Source organism: Salvelinus alpinus, chromosome 4 (assembly GCF_045679555.1).
Source record: "Salvelinus alpinus chromosome 4, SLU_Salpinus.1, whole genome shotgun sequence".
NCBI classification, from domain to species: domain Eukaryota; kingdom Metazoa; phylum Chordata; class Actinopteri; order Salmoniformes; family Salmonidae; genus Salvelinus; species Salvelinus alpinus.
In genome coordinates, this window is record NC_092089.1 from 100,857,006 (window position 1) to 100,869,614 (window position 12,609).

Genomic DNA, 12,609 nt, shown 5'->3' on the forward strand with positions numbered 1-12,609 from the left:
AGAAGATCTGTAGGGAGGAGTGGGCCAAAATCCCTGCTGCAGTGTGTGCAAACCTAGTCAAGAACTACAGGAAACGTATGATCTCTGTAATTGCAAACAAAGGTTTCTGTACCAAATATTAAGTTCTGCTTTTCTGATGTATCAAATACTTATGTCATGCAATAAAATGCAAATTAATTACTTAAAAATCATACAATGTGATTTTCAGGATTTTTGTTTTAGATTCCGTCTCTCACAGTTGAAGTGTACCTATGATACAAATTACAGACCTCTACATGCTTTGTAAGTAGGAAAACCTGCAAAATCGGCAGTGTATCAAATACTTGTTCTCCCCACTGTATATATTGTTAATCTGTGGTCTCGGACCCTATAAATGTAAAGAGGGAGGAGTCTTATAACCCCTCCCCTTCTATTAATAAAACATAAGCATAATCAATTATTCTAATACATCAATCATTTTGGTACAACCCTTTTCATGACCCCTCGGTGAACCTGACAGGTTGTTACTAACCGGAGGAGGGGTCTTCTGGAGACACTCCAGCAGGTAAACCATTTTAGCCTCTTCCTTCACATACTCCACTTCCTGTAAATTAAATACAATGTGAAAAACAATCAATGTAAACATTTTAATAGTCATTATTATATCAAAAAGTCCATTTGCAAGTCAGTGGCAAAAGTACACAAACCTATTTAATTTACGATATTCCTGTGAAAACCAGTTATTAGCATGCTTCCCAAGTTGTACCCCATTCCCCATATAGTGCACTACTTTTGACCAAGGCAGTGGACAATTTTTGACGAGGCAGTACACTATATAGGGAAGAGGGTGCTACGGTATTGGGGACGGATCAATCATTTTTCCGCTGGTGTGTTGTACCTGAATGACGTCCAAGCTGGCAGCGCCGGCCCGGCCCACGTTGATGGTGATGGGTTTGACCAGGGCACTCTTGGCAAAGTTCTGGATCTTCTTGGGCATGGTGGCACTAAACAGAAGAGTTTGTCTCTGGCCCTGCAAATCAAATCAAATTTGTCACATGCGCCAAATATAACAGGTGTAGTAGACCTTACCGTGAAATGCTTACTTACAAGTCCTTAACCAACTATGCTTTAAGAAGTTGTGTTAAGTAAAAAATATATAAGTAAAAAATTGAAAATTAAATTAACAGCAGCAGTAAAATAACAATAGCGAGGATATATACAGGGTGTTACGGTACAGTCAATGTGGAGGCTATATACAGGGGGTACCGGTACAGAGTCAATGTGGAGGCTATATACAGGGGGTACCGGTACAGAGTCAATGTGGAGGCTATATACAGGGTGTTACGGTACAGAGTCAATGTGGAGGCTATATACAGGGGGTACTGGTACAGAGTCAATGTGGAGGCTATATACAGGTGGTACCGGTACAGAGTCAATGTGGAGGCTATATACAGGTGGTACCGGTACAGAGTCAATGTGGAGGCTATATACAGGGTGTTACGGTACAGAGTCAATGTGGAGGCTATATACAGGGGGGTACCGGTACAGAGTCCATGTGGAGGCTATATACAGGGGGTACCGGTACAATGTAGAGGCTATATACAGGGTGTTACGGTACAGAGTCAATGCGGAGGCTATATACAGGGTATTACGGTACAGAGTCAATGTGGAGGCTATATACAGGGTGTTACGGTACAGAGTCAATATGGAGGCTATATACAGGGGGTACCGGTACAGAGTCAATGTGGAGGCTATATACAGGGTGTTACGGTACAGAGTCAATGCGGAGGCTATATACAGGGTGTTACGGTACAGAGTCAATGTGGAGGCTATATACAGGGGGTACCGGTACAATGTGGAGGCTATATACAGGGGGTACCGGTACAGAGTCAATGTGGAGGCTATATACAGGGTGTTACGGTACAGAGTCAATGTGGAGGCTATATACAGGGGGTACCGGTACAGAGTCAATGTGGAGGCTATATACAGGGTGTTACGGTACAGAGTCAATGCGGAGGCTATATACAGGGTGTTACGGTACAGAGTCAATGTGGAGGCTATATACAGGGGGTACCGGTACAATGTGGAGGCTATATACAGGGGGTACCGGTACAGAGTCAATGTGGAGGCTATATACAGGGTGTTACGGTACAGAGTCAATGTGGAGGCTATATACAGGGGGTACCGGTACAGAGTCAATGTGGAGGCTATATACAGGGGGTATCGGTACAGAGTCAATGTGGAGGCTATATACAGGGTGTTACGGTACAGAGTCAATGTGGAGGCTATATACAGGGTGTACCGGTTAGTTGAGGTATAAAGGGTGATGTTAAAAGCATTGCTGTTTGGTTCAGTTAGAAAAGATACCACTAGTCGTCACTACACAGAAACAGTTAAATGTTGTAATGTTTCAGGAGCGATCTGGGGTTAAAATGCCCCCTCGTGTCCAGAACTGGTTTAAACCAGTTTATTTCCAATTGGTTTAATAAACCCAGTTTATATCCAACTGGTTTAATAAACCCAGTTTATATCCAACTGGTTTAATAAACCCAGTTTATATCCAACTGGTTTAATAAACCCAGTTTATATCCAACAGGTTTAATAAACCCAGTTTATATCCAACAGGTTTAATAAACCCAGTTTATATCCAACAGGTTTAATAAACCCAGTTTATATCCAACAGGTTTAATAAACCCAGTTTATATCCAACAGGTTTAATAAACCCAGTTTATATCCAACAGGTTTAATAAACCCAGTTTATATCCAACAGGTTTAATAAACCCAGTTTATATCCAACAGGTTTAATAAACCCAGTTTATATCCAACAGGTTTAATAAACCCAGTTTATATCCAACAGGTTTAATAAACCCAGTTTATATCCAACAGGTTTAATAAACCCAGTTTATATCCAACAGGTTTAATAAACCCAGTTTATATCCAACAGGTTTAATAAACCCAGTTTATATCCAACAGGTTTAATAAACCCAGTTTATATCCAACAGGTTTAATAAACCCAGTTTATATCCAACAGGTTTAATAAACCCAGTTTATATCCAACAGGTTTAATAAACCCAGTTTATATCCAACAGGTTTAATAAACCCAGTTTATATCCAACAGGTTTAATAAACCCAGTTTATATCCAACAGGTTTAATAAACCCAGTTTATATCCAACAGGTTTAATAAACCCAGTTTATATCCAACAGGTTTAATAAACCCAGTTTATATCCAACAGGTTTAATAAACCCAGTTTATATCCAACAGGTTTAATAAACCCAGTTTATATCCAACAGGTTTAATAAACCCAGTTTATATCCAACTGGTTTAATAAACCCAGTTTATATCCAACTGGTTTAAACCCAGTTTATATCCAACTGGTTTAAACCCAGTTTATATCGAACTGGTTTAAACCCAGTTTATATCCAACTGGTTTAAACCCAGTTTATATCCAACTGGTTTAAACCCAGTTTATATCCAACTGGTTTAAACCAGTTTATATCCAACAGGTTTAAACCAGTTTATATCCAACTGGTTTAAAACCAGTTTATATCCAACTGGTTTAAACCAGTTTATATCCAACTGGTTTAAACCCAGTTTATATCCAACTGGTTTAAACCCAGTTTATATCCAACTGGTTTAAACCAGTTTATATCCAACTGGTTTAAACCCAGTTTATATCCAACTGGTTTAAACCCAGTTTATATCCAACAGGTTTAAACCCAGTTTATATCCAACAGGTTTAAACCAGTTTATATCCAACTGGTTTAAACCCAGTTTATATCCAACTGGTTTAAACCCAGTTTATATCCAACTGGTTTAAACCCAGTTTATATCCAACTGGTTTAAACCCAGTTTATATCCAACTGGTTTAAACCCAGTTTATATCCAACTGGTTTAAACCCAGTTTATATCCAACTGGTTTAAACCAGTTTATATCCAACTGGTTTAAACCAGTTTATATCCAACTGGTTTAAACCAGTTTATATCCAACAGGTTTAAACCAGTTTATATCCAACTGGTTTAAACCCAGTTTATATCCAACTGGTTTAAACCCAGTTTATATCCAACTGGTTTAAACCCAGTTTATATCCAACTGGTTTAAGCCAGTTTATATCCAACTGGTTTAAACCCAGTTTATATCCAACTGGTTTAAACCCAGTTTATATCCAACTGGTTTAAACCCAGTTTATATCCAACTGGTTTAAACCCAGTTTATATCCAACTGGTTTAAACCCAGTTTATATCCAACTGGTTTAAACCAGTTTATATCCAACTGGTTTAAACCCAGTTTATATCCAACTGGTTTAAACCCAGTTTATATCCAACTGGTTTAAACCAGTTTATATCCAACAGGTTTAAACCGGTTTATATCCAACTGGTTTAAACCGGTTTATATCCAACTGGTTTAAACCGGTTTATATCCAACTGGTTTAAGCCAGTTTATATCCAACTGGTTTAAACCAGTTTATATCCAACAGGTTTAAACCAGTTTATATCCAACTGGTTTAAACCAGTTTATATCCAACAGGTTTAAACCAGTTTATATCCAACTGGTTTAAACCAGTTTATATCCAACAGGTTTAAACCAGTTTATATCCAACTGGTTTAAACCAGTTTATATCCAACAGGTTTAAACCAGTTTATATCCAACAGGTTTAAACCAGTTTATATCCAACAGGTTTAAACCAGTTTATATCCAACTGGTTTAAACCAGTTTATATCCATACCTTAAAGTAGGAGAAGATGGTTCTGATATCTTCTTCGAAGCCCATGTCTATCATTCTGTCAGCCTCGTCTAGAGCCAGATAACGACAGATATCCAGACTGATCATCTTCTTCTGCAACAGGTCCATCAGACGGCCGGGGGTTGCCACCATCATGTGGACACCACTACAAAACACCGGATTCAACAGGGTCAGAGGTCAAACTGGCCCTCACACAGCTGACTGGCTGGTTGACTGACTGGCTGGCTATCTGACTGATTAGCTGACTGGCTGGTTGAATGGCTAGTTGACTGGCTAGCTGACTGGCTGACTGGCTAGCTGACTGGCTGACTGACTAGCTGACTGGCTGGCTGACTAGCTGACTGGCTGACTGACTAGCTGACTGACTGGCTGACTAGCTAGCTGACTGGCTGACTGACTGGCTGACTGACTGGCTAACTGACTGGCTAGTTGACTGGCTGACTGACTGGCTAACTGACTGGCTAGTTGACTGGCTGGTTGACTGGCTAGTTGACTGACTAGCTGACTGACTAGTTGGCTGGCTAGTTGACTGACTGACTGGCTGGCTGGTTGACTAGCTGACTGACTGACTGGCTGGCTGACTGGCTGGTTGACTAGCTGACTGGCTGGTTGACTGGCTGACTAGTTGACTGACTGGTTCAGAGCACTTACTGTTTGACCACCTCCATCTGGTCTTTGACGGACATGCCTCCTATACAGAGGACGGATCTCATATGTGGAGCCCCTTCTTCCTCCAGCAGTTTACAGTAGTACTCTATGATGGTGTGGGTCTGTTTAGCCAACTCTCTCTGTAGGGAGAGGAGAGGGACATCAGACACATTACAGTAGTACTCTATGATGGTGTGGGTCTGTTTAGCCAACTCTCTCTGTAGGGAGAGGGACATCAGACACATTACAGTAGTACTCTATGATGGTGTGGGTCTGTTTAGCCAACTCTCTCTGTAGGGAGAGGAGAGGGACATCAGACACATTACAGTAGTACTCTATGATGGTGTGGGTCTGTTTAGCCAACTCTCTCTGTAGGGAGAGGAGAGGGACATCAGACACATTACAGTAGTACTCTATGATGGTGTGGGTCTGTTTAGCCAACTCTCTCTGTAGGGACAGGAGAGGGACATCAGACACATTACAGTAGTACTCTATGATGGTGTGGGTCTGTTTAGCCAACTCTCTCTGTAGGGAGAGGAGAGGGACATCAGACACATTACAGTAGTACTCTATGATGGTGTGGGTCTGTTTAGCCAACTCTCTCTGTAGGCACATCAGACACATTACAGTAGTACTCTATGATGGTGTGGGTCTGTTTAGCCAACTCTCTCTGTAGGGACAGGAGAGGGACATCAGACACATTACAGTAGTACTCTATGATGGTGTGGGTCTGTTTAGCCAACTCTCTCTGTAGGGAGAATAGAGGGACATCAGACACATTACAGTAGTATTATATGATGGTGTGGGTCTGTTTAGCCAACTCTCTCTGTAGGGAGAGGAGAGGGACATCAGACACATTACAGTAGTATTATATGATGGTGTGAGTCTGTTTAGCCAACTCTCTCTGTAGGGGGAGGAGAGGGACATCAGACACATTACAGTAGTATTATATGATGGTGTGAGTCTGTTTAGCCAACTCTCTCTGTAGGGAGAGGAGAGGGACATCAGACACATTACAGTAGTATTATATGATGGTGTGGGTCTGTTTAACCAACTCTCTCTGTAGGGAGAGGAGAGGGACATCAGACACATTACAGTAGTATTATATGATGGTGTGGGTCTGTTTAACCAACTCTCTCTGTAGGGAGAGGGACATCAGACACATTACAGTAGTATTATATGATGGTGTGGGTCTGTTTAGCCAACTCTCTCTGTAGGGAGAGGAGAGGGACATCAGACACATTACAGTAGTATTATATGATGGTGTGGGTCTGTTTAGCCAACTCTCTCTGTAGGGAGAGGAGAGGGACATCAGACACATTACAGTAGTATTATATGAAGAGAAAGCAGTCAGGAGCTGATCAGGGTACAGGGTCCTTCACTCTTACAGAAGGGCAGTCTCTAACTTCTAACATAACATTACAGTGTGAAGGACTTACTGAAGGACAGATGATGAGACCGTAGGGTCCTTCACTCTTACAGAAGGGCAGTCTCTAACATTACAGTGTGAAGGACTTACTGAGGGACAGATGATGAGACCGTAGGGTCCTTCACTCTTACAGAAGGGCAGTTTCTTCTCTTGCTCCAGAGAGAACATGATGATGGGGAGGGTGAACACCAGAGTTTTCCCTGACCCTGTGAAGGCGATACCGATCATATCCCGGCCTGAGAGACTGAACACACACAGAGATACAGAGGAAACCAATCAATCTTATCGTGTTGATATAGCCAACCAATCACATCGTCTTGATATAGCCAACCAATCACATCGTATTGATATAGCCAACCAATCAAATCGTATTGATATAACCAACCAATCAATCACATCGTATTGATATAGCCAACCAACCAATCTTATCGTGTTGATATAGCCAACCAATCACATCGTATTAATATAACCAACCAATCAATCACATCGTATTAATATAACCAACCAATCAATCACATCGTATTGATATAGCCAACCAACCAATCACATCGTGTTGATATAGCCAACCAACCAATCACATCGTGTTGATATAACCAACCAATCAATCACATCGTATTAATATAACCAACCAACAAATCACATCGTGTTGATATAGCCAACCAACCAATCACATCGTGTTGATATAGCCAACCAACCAATCACATCGTGTTGATATAGCCAACCAACCAATCACATCGTGTTGATATAGCCAACCAACCAATCACATCGTGTTGATATAGCCAACCAACCAATCACATCGTGTTGATATAGCCAACCAACCACTCACATCGTGTTGATATAGCCAACCAACCACTCACATCGTGTTGATATAGCCAACCAACCAATCACATCGTGTTGATATAGCCAACCAACCAATCACATCGTGTTGATATAGCCAACCAACCAATCACATCGTATTGATATAGCCAACCAACCAACCACATCGTATTGATATAGCCAACCAACCAATCACATCGTATTGATATAGCCAACCAACCAATCACATCGTATTGATATAGCCAACCAACCAATCACATCGTATTGATATAGCCAACCAACCAACCACATCGTATTGATATAGCCAACCAACCAACCACATCGTATTGATATAGCCAACCAACCAACCACATCGTATTGATATAGCCAACCAATCACATCGTATTGATATAGCCAACCAATGAAATCGTATTGATATAGCCAACCAATCAATCACATCGTATTAATATAACCAACCAATGAAATCGTATTGATATAGCCAACCAACCAATCACATCGTGTTGATATAACCAACCAACCAATCACATTGTATTGATATAGCCAACCAACCAATCACATCGTATTGATATAGCCAACCAACCAATCACATCGTGTTGATATAGCCAACCAATCACATCGTATTGATATAGCCAACCAACCAATCACATCGTGTTGATATAGCCAACCAACCAACCACATCGTATTGATATCGCCAACCAACCAACCACATCGTGTTGATATAGCCAACCAACCAACCACATCGTATTGATATCGCCAACCAACCACATCGTATTGATATAGCCAACCAACCAACCACATCGTGTTGATATAGCCAACCAACCAACCACATCGTGTTGATATAGCCAACCAACCAACCACATCGTGTTGATATAGCCAACCAACCAACCACATCGTATTGATATAGCCAACCAACCAACCACATCGTATTGATATCGCCCTTTTTACTAGAATTGTTTTAGAGCTTTACAGTAACGGAGAGAGAAGCGAAGACAACCAATGAGAAGCCAGTTAAACATCGTATATCTTGACGTTGACATCATAAGGACCTTGGGGTTTCCTCCTGGACTTACATGGTTGGAATTCCCTGGATTTGAATGGGTGTAGGGTGAACAATTCCCTTCTTCTTCAGACCTTTCAAGATTGCTGCAACACATGGGGAAGGAATGACTAGTCAACCATCTGAACCACTACAAAAACATAACACTTTACTAATGAAAAGGGTGCGAAACTAAAATGGAAAAATAAGGTTTTTAATGAAAGTTGAAAGTGTGTGTGTGGTGTGTCTCACCCTGTGGGGACTTAGTGTGTGTGTGTGGTTTCTCTCACCCTGTGGGGACTTAGTGTGTGTGTGTGTGTGGTGTCTCTCACCCTGTGGGGACTTAGTGTGTGTGTGTGGTGTCTCTCACCCTGTGGGAACTTCATCTCCCTGAAGCTCTTGATCGGCGGAGGGATACCGTCACCGTCGACCAGGATGTGGTACTTCTTCCTGACGCGGTCGTGTCTCGCAGGAGGCATGTTCAGGATGTACCGTGGAGCCAACCAACTATAAACAACAACGTTATCTTTACTGTACATTTTACACTGAACAACAATATAAACCCAACATATAAAGTGTTGGTCCCATGTTTCATGAGCTGAAATAAAATATCCCAGAATTGTTCAGTAAGCACAAAAAGCTTATTTCTTTCAAATGTTGGGCACAAATTTGTTTACATCCCTTAGTGAGCGTTTCTCCTTTGCCAAGATAATCCATCCACCTGACAGATGTGGCATATCAAGAAGCTGATTAAACAGCATGATCATTACACAGGTGCACCTTGTGCTGGGTACAATAAAATTCCACTCTAAAATGTGATGTTGTGTCACACAACACAATGCCACAGACATCTTAAGTTGGGGGAGCGTGCAATTGGCATGCTGACTGCAGGAATGTCCAGCAGAGCTGCTTCCAGATAATTGAATGTTAATTGCTCTACCATAAGCCATCTCCAACATAATTTTAGAGAATTTGGCAGTACGTCCAACCGGCCTCACAACCCCAGACCACGTGTAACCACGCCAACCCAGGACCTCCACATCCAGCTTCTTCACCTACGGGATCATCTGAGGAAGGGTGCTGAGACGTATTTCTGTCAGTAATAAATCCATTTTGTGCAGAAAAACTCATTCTGATTGGCTGGGCCTGGCTCCCCAGGGGGTGGACCTATGCCCTCCCAGGTCCACCAATGGCTGCGCCCCTCTCCAGTCATTTGACATCCATAGATTAGGGCCTAATTTATTTATTTCAATTGACTGATTTCCTGATACGAAGTGTAAGTCTGTAAAATCTTTTGAAATTGTTGCATGTTTCGTTTCTATTTTAGTTCAGTATAAATGTATTGCTACTGGATGTACCGCAGAGACAACCAACTGAACTACACATGTTAGGTTATGCTATATTACCTCAGCATGACATGAAACACATCAAATAACAAGCACAGAAACACATCACATTTAGCTTATTCTGGTGTGTGATAGGAACTGTCAAAACGGTGTCATTTACCACAAAGTAACCCCCCCCCCCCCCCCTTATCAGTCACCCTCTAGAATCTGGAGTCACACCTTGTTTTGATGGGGTCGTCATAGATGATGCCTTTGGCCATTTCCTTCACCGACATGAGAGCTGAAAGAGAAACAAACGATTAGAGCTGGGCTGGAATAAAAGCCTGCGACACAGACCATGTTGTCCACTCTTGAAGTGAATCTGGACAAGAACAACAGAGGCCCATTGACAGGGTCAGGGTCAGTATGTACAGTAACATCTCTTACCTCTGCAGGGTCAGTATGTACAGTAACATCTCTTACCTCTGCAGGGTCAGTATGTACAGTAACATCTCTTACCTCTGCAGGGTCAGTATGTACAGTAACATCTCTTACCTCTGCAGGGTCAGTATGTACAGTAACATCTCTTACCTCTTCCCTCTGCCACACTCTGCAGAATCTTCTGTTCTTCTTTCAGCTGCTTCTCCTTGGCTGACTCTTTACGAGCTATGGACATGAACATAGTTTAGCATTTAACAAAAAGACAACTCAAGATCATTATACATTTTAGAATCCATAACTGGTTTGACCTTCTGTTTTCTACTACCCATAGACAAAACCCCCATAATTCACCACACTGAACAATGATCATTTGAATTCTAACTGTGAAATGTATTACATTTCAAACTGCCACTGTACCACTTACCTTCAGCCTTTTCCTTGAGGACCTGGTGTTGATCCAGCAGGGAGACGTTAGAGCGTGGTCCCAGACCCTCGTCCTCATCTCTCTGCTCTCCTCCACTATCCTTCTGCTCCTCCTCTACCACCTTCCCTCGCAGACGCAGCATCTTCAGTTGCTGGGGGCACAGAGTGAGGGGGTTGATTGTGGAGGGAGGAAAGTTATGGGTCATTGTGTTTGGTGGATCTACAGCACAAATCATTCTGACGCTGCCCAGTCAAAGCTAAGCCATGTCTGTCAGGCTCATACACACACACACACACACACACACACACACACACAGGGGATGAATAAGAATGGGAGAGTGAGACTGTGGGTTTACCATTTGATGCTTTCTGATTTTGACAGGTACGTATGGGACATAGTCATCCTCTTCAGAAGGATGATCTGATCCGGACTTCTCATCCCCACAGGGTCTCTGTGGAAACAAAGTACACCGACATTACAAAAGGGGAAAGTGAAGTGGTCTACTCAGCTGCCGAACTAAACCATTTGCTAGTTAGCAAACAAAATACAAAAGCTACATCACAGATGAATAGGGTAAGTTAGTTAGAGTAGCTATGTTATGTAGTCAAATATACTTCTAACGTTACAACTAGCTCAATAGTGGACTAAAGCATTTCGCTACACTCGCATTAACATCTGCTAACCATTTCGCTACACTCGCATTAACATCTGCTAACCATTTCGCTACACTCGCATTAACATCTGCTAACAATGTGTACGTGACAAATAAAATGTGATTTAAAGGAGCCTAGCGTCTATGAATGGGTTAGTTACAACGGGATATATGCTAGCTAGTGTGCTAACAATGCTAGCTAGGTTTGTTTTCCATAAAATTGAACACCACCTACCTTTTTAGACCGGTGTTCTGTCTCCATTTTATTGTGTTATGTTATGGGTTGCTACTGTAGCCTGTTAAATGCTGTTTTGGCCAACTTTATTTCCCCAAATAAATGAAAAATACCCCACGTTTGCGCTGTAAGAAAACACTAAAGACGCAGTCCGATTGTTTCTGTACGGCGAGCAGGGAATGACAAATCGAACCAGCGTGAAAGACGTTTTGTAAAATCTTCGCTTTGTGCAGTCTGGCTGCAGAGTTTCTAAATACAGAGGCGCAACATCGCGAGACTTCATCTTGCGAAACAGACCAAACCGGGGTTTGACAAGTCAACGAGAGAAGTGAAAAATGATTCCTTAATCGTTCATTTTCTCGAAACATAAAGGCACAACCTAGATTCGAGCATATGTCTTAAATAGGCGAACATGGTATTACTCAAACGTTTTCAACAATTTTATATTGAAGGAGTGCCTTCGATTTGACGGATGCACATCCGACAGAGGAAGAAAACTCGGCGGAAAAGCTGTTTCCCTCCAGCATGTGTCGTTTTTTCGCCCACCAAACATGGAGTTTTTGTATGGAGGTCAATAAGAGTGTCGAATTTGGTCAACAACAAAACATTTAATGGCGTATTTGCTACGTGAGGTTTATTTGATCGAATAGAAGTTTCGTAATGCTTAAGTTGTTACGAGTGTACTTATAAAAAAAAGTATGACACGTGACATTCTGGCAACTTTGAGAGAATAAAAGCGTTATGCATGTCATGAGGCTAGTAACGTAGCGTCTCTATACATTGAATATAGGCGGTAGACATCACAACCTTCATCGAATATTCAAAATAAGTTTAGAATAATGAGACGGATCCACCACTAGACTGCCCGTGTAACAGTATC

The 12,609-nt window shown here is 41.7% G+C and overlaps 1 protein-coding gene across 1 annotated transcript in view; it reads right to left on the minus strand.

Annotated features, from left to right (window-relative positions):
- The window catches only part of ddx41 (DEAD-box helicase 41), a 30,115-nt gene extending 18,162 nt beyond the window's left edge, over window positions 1–11,953 (minus strand). The window contains exons 1-12 of the mRNA XM_071399780.1: window positions 11,730–11,953; window positions 11,198–11,293; window positions 10,843–10,993; window positions 10,569–10,643; window positions 10,218–10,278; window positions 9,023–9,159; window positions 8,687–8,759; window positions 6,891–7,044; window positions 5,375–5,511; window positions 4,706–4,868; window positions 878–1,009; window positions 512–583 (exon numbers count right to left, since the gene is read on the minus strand). Coding sequence (XP_071255881.1) covers window positions 512–583; window positions 878–1,009; window positions 4,706–4,868; window positions 5,375–5,511; window positions 6,891–7,044; window positions 8,687–8,759; window positions 9,023–9,159; window positions 10,218–10,278; window positions 10,569–10,643; window positions 10,843–10,993; window positions 11,198–11,293; window positions 11,730–11,756 — 1,278 coding nt within the window. The 5' untranslated portion in view covers window positions 11,757–11,953. The remainder of the gene's footprint in view (window positions 1–511; window positions 584–877; window positions 1,010–4,705; window positions 4,869–5,374; window positions 5,512–6,890; window positions 7,045–8,686; window positions 8,760–9,022; window positions 9,160–10,217; window positions 10,279–10,568; window positions 10,644–10,842; window positions 10,994–11,197; window positions 11,294–11,729) is intronic.
- Between the last annotated feature and the right edge of the window lie 656 nt (window positions 11,954–12,609).